The sequence below is a fragment of the Peromyscus californicus genome, unplaced genomic scaffold, assembly GCF_007827085.1.
Source record: "Peromyscus californicus insignis strain IS unplaced genomic scaffold, ASM782708v3 Scaffold_4__1_contigs__length_199733344, whole genome shotgun sequence".
Classification (NCBI taxonomy): domain Eukaryota; kingdom Metazoa; phylum Chordata; class Mammalia; order Rodentia; family Cricetidae; genus Peromyscus; species Peromyscus californicus.
In genome coordinates, this window is record NW_026294562.1 from 53,825,904 (window position 1) to 53,847,357 (window position 21,454).

Sequence of the window (21,454 nt, forward strand, 5' to 3'; positions counted from 1 at the left end):
TTGCCTGCTTCCATGTCACCCACCATGATGGAACTGTAAGCCTCAATAAACTCTTTTATACGTTGCCTTGGTCAAGGTGTCTCTTCACAGCAATAGAAAAGTAACTACAAAACACAGCTTTTATTTATTTTTTTAAGTTTCTATTTTTAATTTTGTGTGTGTGTGTGTGTGTGTTCGAACGTGCATGCACAGTGGGTATGGGCAGGTGACCATGGAGGCCAGAGGTGGAATCCCCTGAAGTTACAGATGGATGCAAGCTGCTCTCTTTGTGGTGCTGAACTAGGGTCCTTTAAAGGGCAGGATACCATCCTAACTACTGAGCCATCTCTCCAGCCCAACATAACTTTTTTGTCGCCCCCCCCCTCCTCCAGATAGGCTTTCTCTGTGTAGCCCTGGCTGTCCTGGAACTCGCTTTGTAGACCAGGCTGGCCTCGAACTCTCCCGAGTGCCGGGATTAAAGGCGTGTGCCACCTCACTTGACTGTCCTCCGGTGATCTTAGGCGAGGCAGGGGAACTAGGTATAAGCGAACAGATGAGGGGTAGCCAGCCGGCTGGAAAGGATGTGCATTGGCGCCCCTGGCACAGAGAGGGCACCACAGAGTCCAAGCCCTCACCCAGGCCCTCCCCAGACCCTCCTCAGCCTCCATTGTTCCGTGAACCGCACGCTGAGCCTGCAACCAGAGTGGCAGTTCTGCTGGCAGGACCGCGGTGACCGAAGCTTGCACCTGAATTCAGAGGCGCGCGACTCCACTGATGACACCGTCAGCCGCGCCACCGCGGGGAAAGCGCCGGCCTGTCACCGCCCCGCGGCGTTTGGGGAGCATTCGGGGCCCAGAAGCCGGGATGCGGGAAAACGCCGGCCCGCTAAGACGGTCGCCCAGCCGGCCGGGGCTGCACAGCCGACAGCCGCAGGCTCTCGGAGAACAGCCCGTCAGGCTGCAGCCAAAGCCGCGGCGACAGCCGGGAGATGCAGGACTCCCACGAACCACCCGCCGGGCGCCCCTTTACCGAGCAGCGGCCTAGACCAATCAGGGCCAAGTGTGGCCAATTTCCACTCCACCCCCAACACACACCCAATTGAATTTTTTTTTTTCTGAAGGCGGTTCCGTCAAGGAGTCCTTCAGCCCAATGAGAGTCGTGGAAATTTCCAGAAAGAACGGGACCAATGGGCGCGGCCAGGTCAGCCACAATTGACGGACTCACCAACCAATCCGTGTCGTCGAGGCCCGCTCCTCCCTGACATAGGCGGGGCTTGTCGGAGACCGACCAATCCCGAGGTGAAGAGGAGGCAGGGCTGGCGAGAAGACCCGCAGAGGACCAATGAAAGAGAAGCCAAAATGATTGACTGGGCCTACAGCCAATAGCGGAGGAGCATAGAGCCCCCTGGACGCGATCAACCAATGAGCAGGCAAGGAAGGGGCGGGAACCGGGGGGTCCCGGCAGCTTCTAGTAGGTTCCAGAAGGCGGCGCGTGCGGTTGGGAACGCGGAGCGGACGAATTCGATTCAACGGGGTTCCGGGCCAGGCTATGGAGCAGGTGAAGGGGGAGGGGCGGCCGGGGCCCCGGGGCAGCGCAGGCCTGACGGCGGGGAGAAGCGAGGGGTCGGGGGCCGGGCCGCGCGGCCGAGGCGAGGGCTTGAGGGCCGCGGTCGGGCGTGTGAGGGGAGAATGGCGAGCGCCCGTCGCCCCCGCGGCCCGCCGAGCGGAGCGGGAGCGGGCCTGGCCACGGCCGGGCCCCGAGGCTTCAGGGTGCGGGGCCGATTCAGCGCGGGAGGCCCCGGTCGGCCGCGACCAACTTGGAGGGATCCGGTGACCGATCACCTCGGCAGCCTTCGGGGAACGGGGCAGCTGCGTGCGCCCGGGGAAGGGGCCCGCGCTCCTGTGCAGGGGAGGCGGACGCGGACAGTGTCACCGAGTCTCCCTGCGGCTCGGGATGCATATGTCGCCCCTCCCCCTCTCTCTTTCCCTTTTTCTTTCTTTCTTTTTTCTTTTATTTATTATTTATTTATTTATTTGTGGTGACTGGGGACCTGACACTTGGAAATTCGGACTCCGATTACACGGGGTTTAGTGGTTAGAGACAGTTGTGAGCCGATAGTGAGCAGCCAGAAGTCCCTGCCTCTCCTCGCTCGGCATCCAGGCCACAGAGTCGAACTTGCAGCCCTTACCTTGGTGACTAGCTCAGGCCACAGTGGCCCGCAGCTCTCAGAGGCCTGGAGAGGTTTTGTTACCTTGGAAGCCGTCATTGAACTGTCCTGATTCACCCAAATGCTCACAAAAAAGAGAACAGCTTACTACTTTTAGTATGATGTACAAAGTAAAACCTTTTGTTCTGGACTAGCCACTGTAAGGGGCTCGTAGGACCTCCCTGCTTCGTTAGTAAGGCTGGCAATGGAACGGTTAACCAACTGTTTGTACCCTTGAAGTAATGAAGTTGTGTCTGGGATAGATAGGCTGCAGTACAGACCAAAAAGAAAACCAACAAAAACTCCCTTTTGGAATAAGCAGCACTTTGCTCTGTTGGAACAAAAAGGGGCTCTTCTCTAATTCATTCATTCATTCATTCATTCATCTAGTATGTGGTGCTGGCTATTGAACCCAGGGCCTGGAACCCAGGGTGTATTCAGAGCTGTACATCCACCCCACCCACCTCAGAAATAAAATCCTGCCAGCCATTGTACAAGTGTGCAAATATACATGTAGACTGTAAGGGACTGGCTAAGCTCAGGACGGCTCGGATGGTAAAAACCTTGATGTGTAAGAATGAGAGCCTGAGCTGGGCAGTGGTGGCGAAAGCCTTTAATCCCAGCATTCAGAAGGCAGAGGCAGGTGGATCTCTGTGAGATCGAGGCCAGCCTGGTCTACAGATGGAATTCCAGGACTGCCAGAGCTGTTACACAGAGAAATCCTGTCTCAAAAAAAAGAATGAGAACCTTGAGTTCAGATTGTCAGCACCCACCCAAAGAGTTGGGGGGAAAGAGGAGGATCTCAGGGCTCACTAGCCAGTCTATGAACTCCAGGCTCATCGAGAGACCCTGTCTCAAAGACTAAGGTGAAGAGCAGTAAAGGAAGACATCCTGACTTCAACTTCTGTTCTGTGCACTGGCATGCACACAAGAAATAAATTTTGTTTTTGTTTTTTAGGACAGTTTCTCTGTGTAGCTTTGGAGCCTGCCCTGGAACTTGCTCTGTAGACCAGGCTGGCCTTGAACTCACTGAGATCTGCCTGCCCCTGCCTCCCAAGTGCCAGGATCAAAGACTTGTGCCGCCGACACCCAGAGAAATAAATTTGAATATTGAAATAGTGCATTTGAGTCAGGCTGGCATTAGTGCCTGTGTTTAATCCCAGCATAGAGGCAAGCGGATCTTTGTGAGTTCAAGGCCAGCATGGTCTAAAGATTGAGTTCTAGGACAACCAGGGCTACACAAAGAAACCTTGTCTCCAAAAAAAAAAAAAAGAAAGAAAAAGAAAAGAAAAGAAAATTGTGCATTTGAAGAAGGGAGTTCTTTCAGGTAAATCCTACAGTGATGTATAGTTTACTTTTTTGGGGTTTTTTTGAGACAGGGTTTCTCTGTATTTTTGGCTGTCCTGGAACTCACTCTGTAGACCAGGCTGGCCTTGAATTCACAGAGATCAGCTTGCCTCTGCCTCCTGAGTGCTGGGATCAAAGGCGTGCGCCACCACTCCTGGCATCATAGTTTACATTTGTAAGATTTATTTTTGCCAGGCATAAAGGTGCATGCTTTAATCCCTGCACTCATAAGGCAGAGGCAAGCTGATCTCTGTAATCGGACAGCCAGAGCTGTGTAGTGAGACTCTGTCTCAAGAAATACCAAAGCAAATTATTTATTTACTTATTTATTTGTTTTTGTGTATTGGCGATTTGCCTCCATGTATGTCTGTGTGAGAGTGTCAGACCCTCTGGAACTGGAGTTACAGACAGTTGCAGGCTGCCATGTGGGTGCTGGGAATTGAATCCAGGTCCTCTGGAAGAGCAGCTAGTGATGTTAACTGCTGAGCCATCGCTCCAGGCTCAGCACATTTTTTAATGTCAAGTATGGGGGCACAGACCTTTAATCCCAACACTTGGGAAGCAGGGGCTAGCCTTGTCTAAATAGTGGAGTTACAGGACAGCCAGAGCTACAGAGAGAGACCTTGTCTACAAACAGAGATGTATTTTTATTTGTGTACCATGTACATTTGTGCCCATGGTGGCCATCGATGTGGAAGCCACCTGGGAGGGCACTGAATTTAGATCTTCCGAAAGAGTGTCGAATGCTCTTAACCTCTGATCATTCTTTCTAGCCCCTCTAGTTTTGTTGTGTTTGTTTTGGGTTTTTTGTTTTATTCATTTATTTCTTCTGATTTTTTTCGAGACAGGGTTTCTCTGTGTTGCTTTGGAGCCTGTGCTGGAACTCACTCTGTAGACCAGGCTGGCCTCGAACTCACAGGGATCTGCTTGCTTCTGCCTCCTGAGTACTGGGATTAAAGGCATGTGCCATCACCGCTCTGTTTGTTTTTTAATTTTATATGCATTGGTATTTTGCCTACGTGTATGTCTGTGTGAAGGTGTTGGGTCCCCTAGAACTGAAGTTACAGACAGTTGTGAGCTGCCATGTGGGTGCTGGGAATTGAACCTAAGTCCTCTGGAAGAGCAGCCAGTGCTCTTAACCATTGAGCCATCTCTCCAGCCCCTAGTTTTGTTTTTTAACAAAGTAATATGCCCCCCAGTTTATTTCCTAACAATTTATTTCCTGTCAGTGCTCATTTGAAAAGTACTTCTTTCTTCCAAATGGAGTGTTGAGCTCATGCCTGTAAACCCAGCACCAGGAGGCTGAAGCAGTAAGCCAGCCTGGGCTACATAGTGAATTTTAGGCCTGTGTGAAACCCTTTCTCTATGTAAACAAGAGCTAACAAAGTCAGCTTCCTCTTATATCAGTTGAGTGAAGTTTTCCACCTTTTTCTCCCTTGGCCTTCCTTTAAAGGGATGGAATTTTGGCAGTTTCCTGTGTCTTTGCTTCTCTTTCCCCTTCCTAAGTGCTGAGATTACAGGGCAGACTCAGCTTACCTTTGCGTTAGGATCTCTGCTCAATGGAAGTTCCTGTGGTATACCTAGGGTTCTAAAATCATCTGAAAGAAGTGAATTCTGTCAGTCTACTGAACCATGAGTAGATGATAGTTTCATAATAGGTACTGTAATAACTTTAGTACAGCTTGGACTCAAAATGGGTTGGCCTTGCTTGATAGAGTTAGGGTCTCATGAATCCCAGGCTAGCCTTAGACTTACTGTTTATAGCCAAGGAATGACTTATTTTCCTTTCTGTGCCTCATAAGTCCTGTAATAACATGTATGTGCATGTATGTCACCATGTCTGGTGCTGGGATTCAACCTGGGGCTTCAGTTACCAAGTGAGCTACATCCACACTCCAGTGGCATAAGTGTATATCCTACTCTGCTCATTGTGCACTCTGTGCTTGCATTTTAAAGGGAGCTGTGAAGGGTTAGTTTTCTCTTAGCTAGGCTTATAGGAAGTTTTGGCATTTGTTTGTTTGTATTTGTGGGGGTTTTTTTTTGTTATTGTTTTTCCAGACAGGGTTTTTCTGTGTCTTTCTGGAACTTGGCTCTATAAACCAGGCTGGCCTTGAACTCAGAGATCTGCCTGCCTCTGCCTCCCAGGTGCTGGGTGGGATTAAAGGTGCTTGGCAATGAAGTTCTTGACCTTTTGTAAGTCAGCACTGTTAAGAAAAACCCATTATACACACAGAGATAATGAAGAACACTTTTAGATCTCTAATCTCAGCTAGTGGGTGTCAGGAACAAGATCTCAGGTTCAAGGCTAGCCTTCGAAATTAAACTGAGACTGTCTCAAAGTGTTATGAAGGGAATCGAGGAAACGTGTGACTTTGGTGAACTCCTCTTAAGCAGGGTCTCTCCACTTTATAAAGCTCCTTGGCAACTGAGAGAATGGGATGAGATGATACTTGTCTTCATCCTCTCCTCTCCTTCCTGATAGAGTAATAGTAAGCGTTGGTGGGGACTAGCTCTACCCTTAAGGGACAGCACAGTAAACTCCCATTTGGCTCTTGCTGATAATGGGATATGAATTATGGCAGTAGAGCCATAATAAGCATAGAGGAATAGAGGCCTCTTCTCCTGAGGCTTGTAGGGCACTAGAGTAAGTGTGTGTGTTCAGATGTGCATATGGTGGAGGTTGTAGGACAGCTTTGTGGAGTTGGTTCTCTTCTCCACCCTTAGTGTCCAGGTGTCAAACTTAGATTGTCGGGCTTGAGTGTTTGTGATCACACTGAGCCATCTCATTGGGCCCCCATCTTGAGTTTTTTGAAACTGGAACTCGTATTCTTCCAACCTCAGCCTTCTGAGTACTGGGAGTGCAGATTTGTGCCACCATGCTGGCTGCTCAATCATGTATCTAAGCGTGCGTAGCTCTTCCTGTACTCACTTTATCATTCAGCTCTTTAGAAAGCTTTGACAAGTGAATATGCTTTTTTTGTTGTTGTTTTTTTTTTTTTGTTTTTTTGAGACAGGTTTTCTCTGTATAGCTTTGAGCCTTTCCTGGATCTCGCTCTGTAGACCAGGCTGGACTCGAACTCACAAAGATCCGCCTGCCTCTGCCTCCTGGGTGCTGGGATTAAAGGTGTGTGCCACCACCGCCTAGCTGAATATGCTTTTCAAAGGAAGCTTGTGTTGCGCCGGAGGGGCTGAGTTCTCTGTTGACCTGAAGTGGACTTCATGCTCCTGCTTTGTTTTCCCTGCCAGCTTCTAGAGATGTGGGGGGGTGTGTCTGGATTAGCATTTTTCTCTCTTGATCAGTAGTAGCCAGCTAGTTAATACTTGGGAAGAGTAAGTATAACCTAACACCCCAAGAGAGAATGAATGTTGTATGCAGTGAGGCTATATTGATGCCTTTCTTTTCTCCTCAGGTGAATGAACTAAAGGAGAAGGGCAATAAGGCCCTGAGTGCTGGGAACATCGATGATGCCTTACAGTGCTACTCTGAGGCAATTAAACTAGATCCCCAGAACCATGTGCTCTATAGCAATCGCTCTGCGGCCTATGCCAAGAAAGGAGACTACCAGAAGGCCTATGAGGATGGCTGTAAGACGGTTGACCTGAAGCCCGACTGGGCCAAGGTAAGCTGGAGAGTTGGGCTCTGCAGTTTTCCTAAGGACTTTGGGTCTGGTCTGTGGTCCCTTTTTAGCAGGTCCTCCTGACCTGTCTGCCCACCCTGTCAGAAGGTGCCCCTTGAAGGTTAACACTTAATTCACCAAGTCTTTACCATCGACAGTAAAACAGGTTTTATTAGTTGTGCTGCTAAGAAATAAGAGTGCTAAAGAAACTGACAGCACCTTTGTCTGCATCCTTTTAGTACCACCATTGGTGTTGAGTCCTTTCCCTGTTTTCTGGTTGGCCTTTATGCAAGTATCATTTGGGTCTAAAAAGTGCATGCCTTTAGTCCCAACACTTGGGAATTAGAGACAGGCGGAGTTTGAAGCCACCTGGAGCTACATAATGAGACCCTGTCTCAGGAAGGGTGGTGGGTGGTAAGATGACTCAGTTGTTAAGAGTACCGGCAGCTCTTCCAGAGGACCTGGGTTTAATTTTCAGTGCCCACCTGGTGGCTCAGAACTGTAATTCCAGTCCCAGGGAATCCAGTGCCCTTTTCTGGCCTCTGTAGACACCAGGCACACACAGATCCACATATGCAGGGAGAACACCTGTACATATGGGTTAAATAAATAAAACAAACCCTAGTAGGTTTTTTGAGTTTATCTGAATTTACCTGTGTATGACCTCTATTTTCTATAATGTTGGATGTATTAAGGGTTATTCAAGAAAAGCAGCAGCTCTTGAATTCCTAAACCGGTTTGAAGAAGCCAAACGAACCTATGAAGAGGGTTTAAAACATGAAGCAAATAACCTCCAGCTTAAGGAGGGCTTGCAGAACATGGAGGCCAGATTGGCAGGTAGGTGGTCTTTTACGTAATGGGATTAATTTTGAAAACAATCCTGCCCTCCCACAAAGTGAAGGTGATGGTGGTGGGTAATGTCATGGTAACTCAAGTAAACATTTCATACTGATGTACTTTCCCTCATTTGGACAGAGAGGAAATTCATGAATCCTTTCAACTTGCCTAATCTGTACCAGAAGTTGGAGAACGATCCTAGGACAAGGACACTGCTCAGTGACCCTACCTACCGGGAACTCATAGAACAGCTACGGAACAAGCCTTCGGACCTGGGCACGTAAGTGGAGGCAACAGGAACTCTGGCAGAAGCTCTCTGGTCTGAACCACAGGTTTTTCTGCCTTTGCTTTTTTGCCACTGAGGAGGGCAAGTTTTGTAATTTGCATAGAAAGGGTCCAATAGCTTATAATAGCACTCTGGACTGTTTCTTACAGACCTACCTCTTCTAGAATTCTAGCTTTGCTTATTTTTTTAGTCCTGAGGGTCAAACCGAGTGCCTTGCCCATGCTCGGCAAATGTTTTGTCTGCGATACATGCCCTGGCTCTAGCCGTGTATCAGTGGGTGAAGACCATCTATGCAGTAATCTGTTAGCAGTGAATAGGTTAAGAGCAATTGTAGGACCCAGGCTTGGTAATGCCCACCTATAATTCCAGCTACTTGGGTGATTTTCTTGCTTTTTGTTTTGTTTTTTGAGACAGGGTTTCTCTACATTGCCCTGGCTATTCTGGAACTCACTGAGTTCCTCGAACTCAGAGATCCACCAACCTCTGCCTCTTCAGTGCCAGATTAAAGGATTACACCACCATACCTGGCTTGTCTTGCCTTTTTTGGTTGTTTGTTTGCTTTTGGTTTTTAGTTTTTTTGAGACAGGTTTTCTCTGTAGCCCTGGCTAACCTGGAACTCACTTTGTAGACCAGGCTGGCCTTGAACTCAAAAGAGATCTGCCTTTCTCTGCCTCCTGAGTGCTGGGATTAAAGACGTGCGCCACCACCGCCTGGGCTTGTCTTGCTTTTTATTTTTCCTCCTTCAGCTGGAGTTACAGGCATATGTGAGCCACCTGATATGGGTGCTGGGATCTGAATTCTGGCCTCATAGAGGCACTCTCGGTCACTCTTCATCTTTGAGACATCTCTCCAAGTCTTTGTTTCTCTTGAAAATTTTCATTTTTATTCTTTTAAATTACTCGTGTTTGTGTCTATGTATGGGAACGTGCGTGTGAGTGCAGGTGCCTGAGGAGGCCAGAGATGTTGGGGTCTCCTAGAGCCAGAGTTTCAGAAGGTTGTGAGCTGCCTGGTATGAGTGCTGGGAATGGAACTTGAGTCTCTGAAGAGCAGTGTGCTTTCTTAACTGTGGAGACATTTCTCCAGCTCTTTTTTTTTTTTTTTTTTTTTTTTTTTTTATCAATTCAGGAAAATACAAGATCCACGGATCATGACTACTCTCAGTGTCCTCCTTGGGGTTGATCTTGGCAGTATGGATGAAGAGGAAGAGGCAGCAACACCCCCACCCCCACCTCCTCCCAAAAAGGAGGCCAAGCCAGAACCAATGGAAGAAGATCTTCCAGAGAATAAGAAACAGGTCTTATTTTTTTCTCCTCTAAACTATCATGCATTTACATACAGCCAAAACAATTAGAAATAAGTATTAAATGGGTATGGCTACAGACTGTAGCTGAGAAATGGTTTGGGGCTGGGGATGTGGCCCAGTTTGTGGAATACCTGCCTAGTATGCATGAAGCTCTGGATTTGACACTTTCAGAAACGGTTATTCTGCATCCCAGGCTGGCTTTAAACTCAGGATGATTGTCCTCCCAATTGCTGGAATTAGTAAGTTTTTATGTTTTATTTGGTTGGTTCGTGTTGAACAGGGTTTTACTATATAGACTAGACTGGCCTTGAATTTAGAGATCCACCTGCCTCTGCCTCAGATAACTGGGATTAAAGGAGTGTGCTTTGTTTTTATTTTATGTGTATGACTGTTTTGCTTGCATGTATATGTCTCTGCACCGCATTCATGCCTACTGTCCATGGAGGCAGAAGAGGGTGTCAGATCCCTGGAACTAGATTTTATATATAAGTCTGTGTGGGTCCTTTGCAAGTGCTTAACTGCTGAGCCATGCCTCCAGGCCTACCACCCTCATAGCTCAATTCTTTTTAAGTTAGTATTTCGTGTGCATTGGTGTTTTGCCTGCATGTATGTCAGTGTGAGGGTATTGCATCCCCTAGAACTAGAGTAATAGACAGCTTTAATGTGCCATGTGGGTGCTGAGAGAATTGAACCTGGCCCCTCTGGAAGAGCAGCCAGTGCTCTTAACCGCTGAGCTCTCTCTTCAGCCTCCTAGCTTAATTCTTTACATGGGTTCTGAGAAGTTAAATTCAGATCCTTGTGTCTGCAAGGCAAGCATTTTGACAACGGACTTACTCGCTCTCTGCAGCCCCATAGTTTTGAGTACTTAGTGTGTTCTGAGTTACTTGAGTGGCTGAGATAGGAGGATCACCTGACCTGCTGGGGTTTTGAGACCCATTTGGGTAACATAGTGAAATTGTGCCTGAAAGAAAAAAAAATTAGTTAATACATCAGAGGACCAGTGGAGATGGCTTATTCAGTAGGTAAGGCATTTGTTGCCAAACTTAACCTGATTTCCCTCCCTGAAACCCACATGGCAGAAGAGAACTATTTTGCAAGGTGTTCTGTTGGGCAGCACGCCTTTAATCCCAGCACTCGGGAGGCAGAGGCAGGCAGATCTCTGTGAGATCGAGGCCAGCCTGGTCTACAGCGTGAGATCCAGGACAGGCACCAAAACTACACAGAGAAACCCTGTTTCGAAAAACCAAAAAAAAAAAAAAAAAAAAAAAAGACATCCTTTGACCTCCATACATATACCATGGCACATGGGCTTACATACATAAATAGATAAATTAATAGGGGCCTGGAGAGATGGCTCCATGATTAAGAACAGTTGTTCTTGCAAAGGACACGGGTTTGATTCCCAGCATCCACTTGGTGATAAACTCCAGGTCTGGGAATCTGATGCCGTCTTCTGTCCTCTTTGGGCACCAGGCGTGCATATGGTGTACAGAGGTACATGCATGCAAAACTCTATATTTATTTATTTTATTTATTTATTTTTGCTACAGGGTTTCTCTTTATAGACCTGGCTGACCTTGAACTTAGAGATACACCTGGGAATGTTGGGACTAAAGGCATGTGCCATCACAGGGCCACTTTTTAATTTTATTTATATGAGTATTTTGCCTGCATGTGTGTATCTGCACCACGTGCGTGCCTGGTACCTATGGAGGTCAGAAGAAGGTGTCAGATCCTCTGGAACTAGAGTTAACAGATGAACAGTTGTGAACCACTATGTGGGTGTTGGGGAACTGAACTCACTTGGGTCTTCTACAAAAGCAACAAGTGCTCTTAATTGCTCAGCCAACTCTCCAGCCCCTAGGAAAGTACTTTTATAAATTGATATATAGCCGGGTGGTGGTGGCGCACGCTTTTAATCCCAGCACTCGGGAGGCAGAGCCAGGCGGATCTCTGTGAGTTTGAGGCCAGACTGGGCTACCAAGTGAGTTCCAGGAAAGGCGCAAAGCTACACAGAGAAACCCTGTCTTGAAAAACCAAAAAAACAAATAAATTGATATATAAAATAGATAAGAAAGAATGCCTGTGGTTACAGGAGGATCATGAGTTAGAAGCCAGACTGTCAGGCAGATCTCTTGAGTTCAAGGACAGCCAGGGCTGTACAGAGAAAACCCTGCTTTGAAAACTAAAAAAGAAAAAAGCCAGCCTGTGTTACATGGAGACCCTGGGTTTTTTGTTTGTTTGTAAGTATATGTATGAAAAAGGTACTCTTTATAAGCCATTTCCTAGTAATACTGAATTTCCGAGTGCTTCAACAGTGAAAATGAACCCTCATCACATGCTGCAAGCATAAGCTCTGAGTAGAGCAGACAGAATTGTGAGGGGTGCTGGTTCCTGCTGGGATCTAGGTATGGTGTCTGCATCTGTTCTGAGGCTTTGGCCTCCTGATTGGATGTGGTGGGTGTCCACTTAGCAACACTCTTCCAGAGCAGGAGTGTGCCTAAAGAATTGTGTTTCCCTTCTCGTAGTCAGGAACAGCAGATTGTTGCCAAATTTAGTACCCTTAAATGGGTGAGTGTTGGTTGCTCAGGGTGTCTCAGCTGGAAAAAGGCCCTCTGTGTGGGTGGAGAGAGTGATGCTGCAGGCTCTTCTGTTCTGTGGCCCTTACCACAGAATCCTCTTACCGTGCCTGCTCTTCCCGAACAGCTAAGATCTCAAGATAGCCACAACAGCCAGCTTGTGGCTAAAAATCTGCCACCAGGTTATACCAGCATCTCAGTTGCTTTGAGTTAGAGATTTCCTCTCCCTCAGAGAAGCCTTTTGCTGCCTGGTGAAGATCCAAGATGGGAAAAGGCAGTTTCAGGGTCAGAAAGTGAAGTTCAAGTTCACCCTCACCACTTGACTCTGGCTGGTGTGTGAAGAGGCCTTTTCAAGGGACAACTTACTTCCTGGTCATGTTGGTGGCCCCTGCTAATTGATGCCGGTGACAGCGTGGACTCTGCTGCTATTGCTGTCATCTGGTATAAATGCTCCTAAGCACTCTTTTCCAATCCCGTTTAGGCACTGAAAGAAAAAGAGATGGGAAATGATGCCTACAAGAAGAAAGATTTTGACGTGGCCTTGAAGCATTATGACAGGGCCAAGGAACTGGACCCTACCAATATGACTTACATAACTAATCAAGCAGGTGAGGCCCAGAAACCAGTGACAAGAGAAGCCGGTAGGCACTCCTGAGGGAAGAAACAAGGACTGACTGTTTCTCACCCTTCTGCCTGGCAGCTGTGCACTTCGAGAAAGGCGACTACAACAAATGCCGGGAGCTGTGTGAGCAGGCTATTGAAGTGGGCCGAGAGAACCGGGAGGACTACCGACAGATTGCCAAGTATGCCCCTGAGCCCACCCTGCTGGGGGGGGGGGGGTTGTGGGCCTGAGGCCCTGTTGAGGGTCAGGCTTCCAGGCTGCAGTGCCAGCTTTGCTGGTGTATTTCCTTTGAGGTCTGACCTTGCAGCTAACTCTGCCTGCCCTCAGCATGCTTTTCCCCCTCTTGTCTTCATCAGAGCTTATGCCCGAATCGGCAATTCCTACTTCAAAGAAGAAAAGTACAAGGATGCTATCCATTTCTACAATAAGTCTCTGGCAGAGCACCGAACCCCAGACGTGCTCAAGAAGTGCCAGCAGGTGGGTCTGAAGAGAATAGGGCTATCATGTCTTTTTTCGAGACAGGTTTCTTTGTGTATGTAGCCTTGAGCCTTGACTGTCCTGGAACCAGCTCTGTAGACCAGGCTGTCCTTGAAGTAACAGAACTAACAGATTCACCTGTCTCTACTTGGTAATGTTATGAAGGAAATGCTCTGGGCCTGTTGGCAAGGTTCTAATATTACTGTTACAACTGTGTTTTTCCTTATCATTTTGGAGGGATTGTTAAGACAGGGTCTCTATTATGTCGTCCTGGAACTCTGTGTAGACTAGGCTGGCCTTGAACTAACAGAAATTCACCTGCCTCTCCCCGCTGATTACTGGGATTGTAGGCTTGCACTACCATGCCCAGTCTCATTTTTATTATTTTGATAGCCAGAGTGGTATGATACCATTTGTAATAAATAATGTAGGAGAGTGTCTTAAACTCTTCTCTTGCTATGAAGAGACAGTGACCAAAGCAACTTTTATAAGAGAAAGCATGTAATTGGAAGGCTTGCTAACAGTTTCAGAGGTTTAGTCCATTATCTTGGGGGAACATGGTGACATGTAGGCAGGTGCTGGAGCAATAGCTGAGAAATAATATCCTCATCTGTAGGTAAAGAGACAAAGAGACTGGGCCTGGCATAGGCTTTTTTTTTTTTTTTTTTTTTAAAGATTTATTTATTTATTATGTATTCAGTGAGTGTTCAGCCTGCAGGCCAGAAGAGGGCACCAGATCCCATTATAGATGGTTGTGAACCACCATGTGGTTGCTGGGAATTGAACTCAGGACCTCTGGAAGAACAGCCAGTGCTCTTAACCTCTGAGCCATCTCTCCAGCCCCGGCATAGGCTTTTGAAACCTCAAAGCCGATACACTTCCTTCAGCAAGGCCACACCTCCCAATCCTGCTAATTCTTTGAAACAGTTCTGCCACCACCCCCATAACTAAGCATTCAAATATATGAGCTTATGGGAGTCTTTTTTTTTTTTTTGGAGATAGGGTTTCTCTGTGTAGCTTTGGAGCCTGTCCTAGAACTCGCTCTGTAGACCAGGCTGGCCTCTTACCTCAAAGAGATCCACCTGCCTCTGCCTCCCAAGTGCTAGGACTAAAGGCATGTGCCACCACCTGGCTTGGGAGTCATTCTTACTCAATTCACCACAGGCAGTAATTTCACAAAACGATTTGTCAAATCTAGCATGGTGGCACATGACTGTATTATGAGCTAAAGATAGCAGTTCAAATGCCGGGCAGTGGTGGCGCACGCCTTTAATCCCAGCACTCGGGAGGCAGAGCCAGGCGGATCTCTGTGAGTTCGAGGCCAGCCTGGGCTACCAAGTGAGTTCCAGGAGAGGCGCAAAGCTACACAGAGAAACCCTGTCTCGAAAAACCAAAAAAGATAGCAGTTCAAGACCAGCCTGGGTAGCATAGTGAAGGTTCCCAACTCGGCCTTCACTAACTACCCCCCTCCCCAAAAAAGTCAGAAAATTAATTGTGCTATGTTTTACTTTGCTTTCATAGAATTGTTCTCCCCCCCCCCCCCCATCAGTGGTTGTTTTTAACATCTTACACATGTATTTGTTTGGGGATAGGTACATGCCACAGTGTAGGTATGGAGGTCAGAGGACAACTTGGGGTAGTCAATTCTCTTCTTCCACCAGCTTGGCAGCCCCATCATGTAGGACTGGGTTTTTGTTTTTTGTTTTTGGTTTTTTTCTTTTTCTTTTTGAGACAAGGTTGCAAAGTCTAAACTGGCCTCCCATGACCTTGAACTCCTTATAATTCTGCCTCTACCACATGACAGCTGAGATCACAGGTATGGGCTGCCACAACAGAGTTGTGTGGTACTGGTGTTTGGATGTATGGCCTCAGTGTATGTTAAGCACGCACTCTACCAACTAAACTACATTCCTGCTGGGGGGGGGTGGTGGTGGTGGTGGTGGTGGTGGTGGTGGCACACGCCTTTAATCCCAGCACCCAGGAGGCAGAGGCAGATGGATCTCTGTGAGTTCGAGGCCAGCCTGGTCTACAGAGTGAGTTCCAGGACAGGCACCAAAACTACACAGAGAAGCCCTGTCTTGAAAAAAATGGAAAAAACAAAAACTACATCCCTAACCTAAACAGGGCATAGTTTTGAATCAAATATTTGCAAGTTCTACTGTTTTAACAGTGTACCTTGATAAATAGAAATATTAAAACAGGGTTGGTTATTTAGCTCAGTGGTAGAGCGCTTGCTAGGCAAGCGCAAGGCCCTGGGTTCGATCCTTAGCTCCAAAAAAACAAAACAAAAAAGAAAAAGAAATATTAAAACAGGGAGAGTATTTTTGTGGTGCCTATGTACTCCACCAAGCAATATCCCCAGCTTGGGAATGAGATGAAAATCTTGCTGTAGAACGCTGAAAATCAAAATCCTAATTAGGGGATCACCCAAAGGGCTCAGCACGTTAAGGCACTTGACCACCAAGCCTGATGCCCTGATTTCAGTCCATAGAACTCACATGTTCCAGGGAACTTGAAGTCCTCTGATCTTCATGTGGCACTGTAGTGTGCAGACTCGTGCACACATGCATACACATAAATGTAAAAACGAAAAAGAAAAAATTTAAATTCTAATTTGTCAGTGTTCCCGATGTTTGTGAGAGTTTGAATTACTGTGCCAGTGATTGTCTTTTTTTAGGCAGAGAAAATCCTGAAGGAGCAGGAGCGGCTGGCCTACATCAACCCTGACTTGGCTTTGGAGGAGAAGAACAAGGGCAATGAATGCTTCCAGAAAGGTAGCAGCCCTGTCCATGAGGCCTGGCTCTGCTGTGTGACTTCCTGTGCCTGCTTGCAGGACACACTTCAGGAGAGGGGAGGGCGACTTTTGGCTATCATAAAGTTCTCTTTCTGTTGAGTGTTGTGACTTTCTTTGGGGAGTTTTTGAGACAGGGTTTCACTGTGTAGCTCTGACTGTCCTGAAGCTCTCTCTATAGACGAGACTGACCTCAAAACTCAGATTCACCTGCCTCTACCTCCCAAGTGCTGGGTGTGCACCACTACCACCCAGCCAGTTTTGGGGTCGGGAGTGGCTCGTGTTTTTAATCCCAGTACTCAGGCAAAGGCAGGAATTCTTGAGTTCTCCAGGCTTTTCTACAAAAAGGGTTCAGGCAAGCTGTTGGCACTTAGTAAGACCGTGTCTCAAAAAAAATCCAGGGGCTGGAGAGGTGGCTCTAAGGTTAAGAGCACTGACTGTGCTTCCAAAGGACCCGGGTTCAATTCCCAGTACCCACATGGCAGCTTACAACTGTCTGTAATGCCAGTTCCAGGGGACCGGACACCCTTCCACAGACATACATGCAGGCAAAACACTAATGTTCATAAAAATTGAAAAAAAAATTTTTTTAATCTCTTTTTCATGCATGGAGGGGAGCAGTAATTGGGGTTGAATCTAATGTATTGACCATGTTAGGTAAGCTGTCCACCACTGACCTATATTCTCAGTCCCTAAAAACCTTAGTGTGAGGGTGTACACATGAAATCCCAGCAACTGGGAGACTGAGACAGGCAGATGACTTGGGGTCCCAAAACAGCTTAGGTTACAGAGTGAGATCCTGTGTCAAAATAACAGAAGCAGATCATCCTTAGTTAGCTGGACATGATGATGCACACTTAAAATCCTATCACTCAGGAGGCTTGATAGGGCTGCAGCCTGAGCTACATAATGAGTTCCAAGCCAGCTGAGCTGATAGAAAATGTCTTTGTAACTGTCTAGGGGACTACCCCCAGGCCATGAAGCACTATACAGAAGCCATTAAACGGAACCCAAGAGATGCCAAACTGTACAGTAACCGAGCTGCCTGCTACACCAAGCTCCTGGAATTTCAACTGGCGCTCAAGGTGAGGCCTGGGGAGTTCTGCTGGGGTGGAGGGGTTACTTGCAGTGAGACCAGGAGTTACTGTAAGGCTTTGCAGGGGGCCAGACCTCTCCTTTCTGTCCTCTCCTTAGCAGGTTAACGTTCTTACTAAGATTCTAGGTTGACAGTAGGTGGTGCTTATGGAAAATTGGAGGCCTGTGTCTGCCAGACTCCAGCCCTTAAAAATCAGTGGTTGAGCTGGGTGGTGGTGGCACATGCCTTTAATTCCAGCATTTGGGAGGCAGAGGTAAGCGGATCTCTTGTTCAAGGCCAGTCTGGTCTATAGAGCTAGTTCCAGGACAGCCGGGCTATATAGAGGAACCCTGTCTCTCAAAAAAAAAAAAAAAAAAAAATCAGTGGTTGAGCTACATAAGCTTCTGTGGCTCCTCTGCCTTCCCTGAATCCCCTGGTGCTTTTTCCTCCCCAGTCTTCCTTAATGTTTCTTTCTTCCTTTCCTCTCTTTCCCTGCTTTTTTTTTTTTTTCTGTAATGCGTGTGAGTGTTTTACCTCACAAAGATATATGTGTGTGTGTGTGTGTGTGTGTGTACCAGACATGTGCCTGGTATCCTCAGAGGTCAGAAGAGGGGATTGGATCCCCCTAGAATAGGAAGTATGGACAGCTCCAAGTTACCAGGTGGGTGCTGAAAACTAACTCAGGTCCTTGAAGAGTAGCAACTACTTTTCCATCTCTCCAGCCCCCTTTTTTATTTTTTATTTATTTATTTGTTTGTTTGTTTTTCGAGACAGGGTTTCTCTGCATAATAGTCCTGGCTCTCCTGGAATTCACTTTGTAAACCAGGCTGGCCTTGAACTCAGTGAGATCTGCCTTCCAAGTACTGGGATTAAAGGCATGTGCCACTACCACCCTGCTGTTTTTCTTAATATTCTCTTTTTTTAGTTCATGCTGACTTTAAAATCACATTCGTGTCCTCAGCCTCTTGAGTGCTAAGTTTATACCAGTAGCTACCATACCTTGTAGCAAGCTTTGTTGTTAGCCACCAGCTCACAAATAATAATACAGAGACTTCTTGTTGATTATGAAAACTCAGCCGTGTCCCACTAGCTCTAATAACTTAAAATAACCCATTTATATTAATCCACGTTTTGCCTCACGGCTTTTTACCTTTTTTTTTTTTTTTTTTTTTTTTTTAAGATTTATTTTTTTTATTATGTATACAGTGTTCTGCCTGCATGTCAGAAGAGGGCACCAGATCTCATTACAGATGGTTGTGAGCCACCATGTGGTTGCTGGGAATTGAACTCAGGACCTCTGGAAGAGCAGGCAGTGCTCTTAACCTCTGAGCCATCTCTCCAGCCCGGCTTTTTACCTTTCTTTGCTTCTGTATGTCCAACTCCCTCCATCTCTTGTTGGCATCTGATGCACGCCTAGATTCATCTCCTCCGTTCTCTCTGCCCGGAAGTCCTGCCTATACCTCCTGCCTAGCTGTTGGCTGTTGAGCTCTGTATTACACCAATCCCAGCGATACATCTTCACACGGTGTATACACATCCCACAACAAGAACTGGCCTGTCTGTGAATGCTTGTGCTTGAAGGCCAGTGACAACCTCACAGTTTTTCCTCAGGAGCTGTAGGCAGGGTGTGTCACTGAGATTGGCTGCTGCCGTTGAGCTCCAGCAGTCTGCTTGTCTGCTCCCAGCACTGAGATTCCAAGTGTTCATTGCTAAGGAAAGTGAATGCAGTTCTTCATCCTTGCCATGCCTAACTCGCCAGCTCATCAGCTCCTGAGCTGTTTTTGTTTTATGAAAGGGTCTCACTAGAATAAGCCCAGGCTGACTTCTAATTTGAAGTCCTCCTGCCTTGCCTCTCAACTTAGAGTTTTGTTTTTGATACCACTATCTTTGGGGAATCTCCTGAAAGTGACATCACTCTAGTTAGGGTTGCAAGGGTGCTGTCAAAACCTGAGTGGCTTGTGAGACAGTGGCAGCCCTAGGAGGTTTTGAGATAGTCTCATGAACTCTGGCTGGTCTGGAACTCACCAAGATGATTTATTTCAGTTTCTGCTTGTCCAAAGTATGTAAGGCTTTTTGAACATAAGTCTGAAGGCAGCGAGTGTCATTTGTGTGTTTGCTCTCAAACAGAAGTGTCCTACCCATTGGTATTGCCATAGCACAGCCTTGAGTCCAGTGCTCAGCATTGGGATGGTGACCTGGAGCTTGCTTTCCTAGTCCTCTCACCCAGCTTTCTCCTTTCTTGTTTAACTTGCTCTCTAGGAACCCAGGGGTCTGGATTTGGCAGGAGCAGCAGAGTCAAAGCCAAGACCTCTGACTCCTTAGAGCACAGTAGCTGGCTACTGAGCACCCTGGAGGGAAAAGAGCCTAATTACTTTTCTTCCTTCCTAGGACTGTGAGGAGTGCATCCAGCTGGAGCCAACCTTCAGTAAGTGCCTTTCATTTTTCTCCTGTGCCCTGATTGCCCCCAGAGATTGTTAAGGTTAAGGCTTTTGGGCGTGTAGCAGAAGTGGGGGAGCCCACAGCCTGGAGCTATTAAATTAGTACCTCTCTCCTGTTTGTAGTCAAGGGTTACACACGGAAAGCAGCTGCCCTGGAAGCCATGAAGGACTATACAAAAGCCATGGATGTGTACCAGAAGGCGCTAGACCTGGACTCGAGCTGTAAGGTAGGCTGCTGCTGGCCTGCAAGGCTCATCCCGCCTGTTTCTCCACTGGGTGTTTTCTGTGATCCTTCATGTACTCCCTCCCACATGCTTCGGTGTCTTTATCTCTCTTCCTTTCCCTTTGTCAGAGAGCTGTTACTTTGGACCTGCTGAAGGAGTGGGCCAGGTAGTGTTGTTGACTCCTGCCTCTCTGTGTTTTCTGGAATGTAGGAGGCAGCAGATGGTTACCAGCGCTGTATGATGGCACAGTACAACAGACATGACAGCCCTGAGGATGTGAAGCGGCGGGCCATGGCTGACCCTGAGGTGCAGCAGATTATGAGTGACCCAGCCATGAGGCTCATCCTGGAGCAGATGCAGAAGGACCCCCAGGCTCTGAGCGAGTAAGTCCAGTGGGAGTGCTGGGGAAGTGAGAGGGATGTGTCCAGATAGAATTTTGTCTATCTTTAAAGATACATTATTTAGGTTATGTGTATAAGCGTTTTGCCTTTATGTATGTGTGTATGTATACCACATGTATGCCTGGTGCTTGAAAAGGTCAGAAGAGGGTCAGACCTCCCTTAGAACTAGATGATAGAGGGTTGTGAGCTACTGTGTGGGTGCTGGGAGCCAAACCAAAGTCTACAAGAGCAGTAAGTGTCCTGGGCCATCTCTTCATCAATAATCCATCCCTTGAACCCTGAATTGTGTCAATCTTAACTGAAAAAGTTGGCAGTGCAGAGGCTCTCTTTCCTGTTTGTCTGACAGCCTAAGGTTCTGTTGGGAAGGCCGTTCTTGCTAGGCTTACCGGTGTGCAGGCACACAGTAGCACAGGCAGGCTCTCCTGGCACTGGGTCATTAATTTGAGCTTGCTCTGAGAGCCAGAGATCTTGGGTGGAGGGAAATAGCAGCTAAGAAAGAACAAGCTTCAGATAACTCTATCTTTTCTCCATAGACACTTAAAGAACCCTGTAATAGCACAGAAGATCCAGAAACTGATGGATGTGGGTCTGATCGCAATTCGGTGATAACTTGCTTTTCCCCTCTTCCCTTCGCCAATGTGGAAAGGCGAGCTGGGACGGTGGCGAGCAGCACTGGGCAGAGGGAGGGGAAAGAAAGGCTTATCTTTATATTTATACATGCCTGCAAGGAAGACAGACTCATCCAGCGCCACCTCGGGCCCTCTCAGCACACGCATGGTCTCTTCACTGCTGCCCTTGAATGTCTTTCCCTGCCCTCCCCAAACCCCCCGTCACTGTCTCGGCTGCTCCCTTATAGTTGGTTATTTTTTATTTGGGGCAGTGGGTGCATACGGGGAGGGGAGGATATTCTTCCCAACCTGGGGTCCCAGCTGTCTTCACTTGTTGTTACCCCATGTCCTTCAATAAAACAAGCCAGTCAGGCGTGGTTATATGTTGCTGTGGTCTCCAGTGACTTTTTCTTCCCTAAAGTTGCTCTGGGTTGGGACCCTGGCTTTCCTCTTCCTGGTGGCTGAAAAATGAGTTGTGTTTTGGCCGGGTGGTGGTGGCGCACGCCTTTAATCCCAGCACTTGGGAGGCTGAGGCAGGTGGTTCTCTGTGAGTTCGAGGCCAGCCTGGTCTCCAAAGCGAGTTCCAGGAAAGGCGCAAAGCTACACAGAGAAACCCTGTCTTGGAAAAAAAAAAAAGAGTTGTGTTTTGTTGGGATGGCCACTA

The 21,454-nt window shown here is 47.4% G+C and overlaps 1 protein-coding gene across 1 annotated transcript; it reads left to right on the plus strand.

Annotated features, from left to right (window-relative positions):
• Nucleotides 1–1,408: 1,408 nt before the first annotated feature.
• Nucleotides 1,409–21,177, plus strand: Stip1 (stress induced phosphoprotein 1). The gene is made up of 14 exons (XM_052711840.1): nt 1,409–1,536; nt 6,943–7,152; nt 7,845–7,986; nt 8,125–8,266; nt 9,398–9,566; nt 12,636–12,762; nt 12,855–12,957; nt 13,133–13,253; nt 15,931–16,027; nt 17,005–17,129; nt 19,508–19,544; nt 19,681–19,784; nt 19,992–20,164; nt 20,716–21,177. The coding sequence occupies exons 1-14, from the start codon at nt 1,528–1,530 to the stop codon at nt 20,786–20,788; spliced, it is 1,632 nt and encodes a 543-aa protein (XP_052567800.1). The 5' UTR covers nt 1,409–1,527; the 3' UTR covers nt 20,789–21,177.
• The last annotated feature ends 277 nt before the right edge of the window (nt 21,178–21,454 follow it).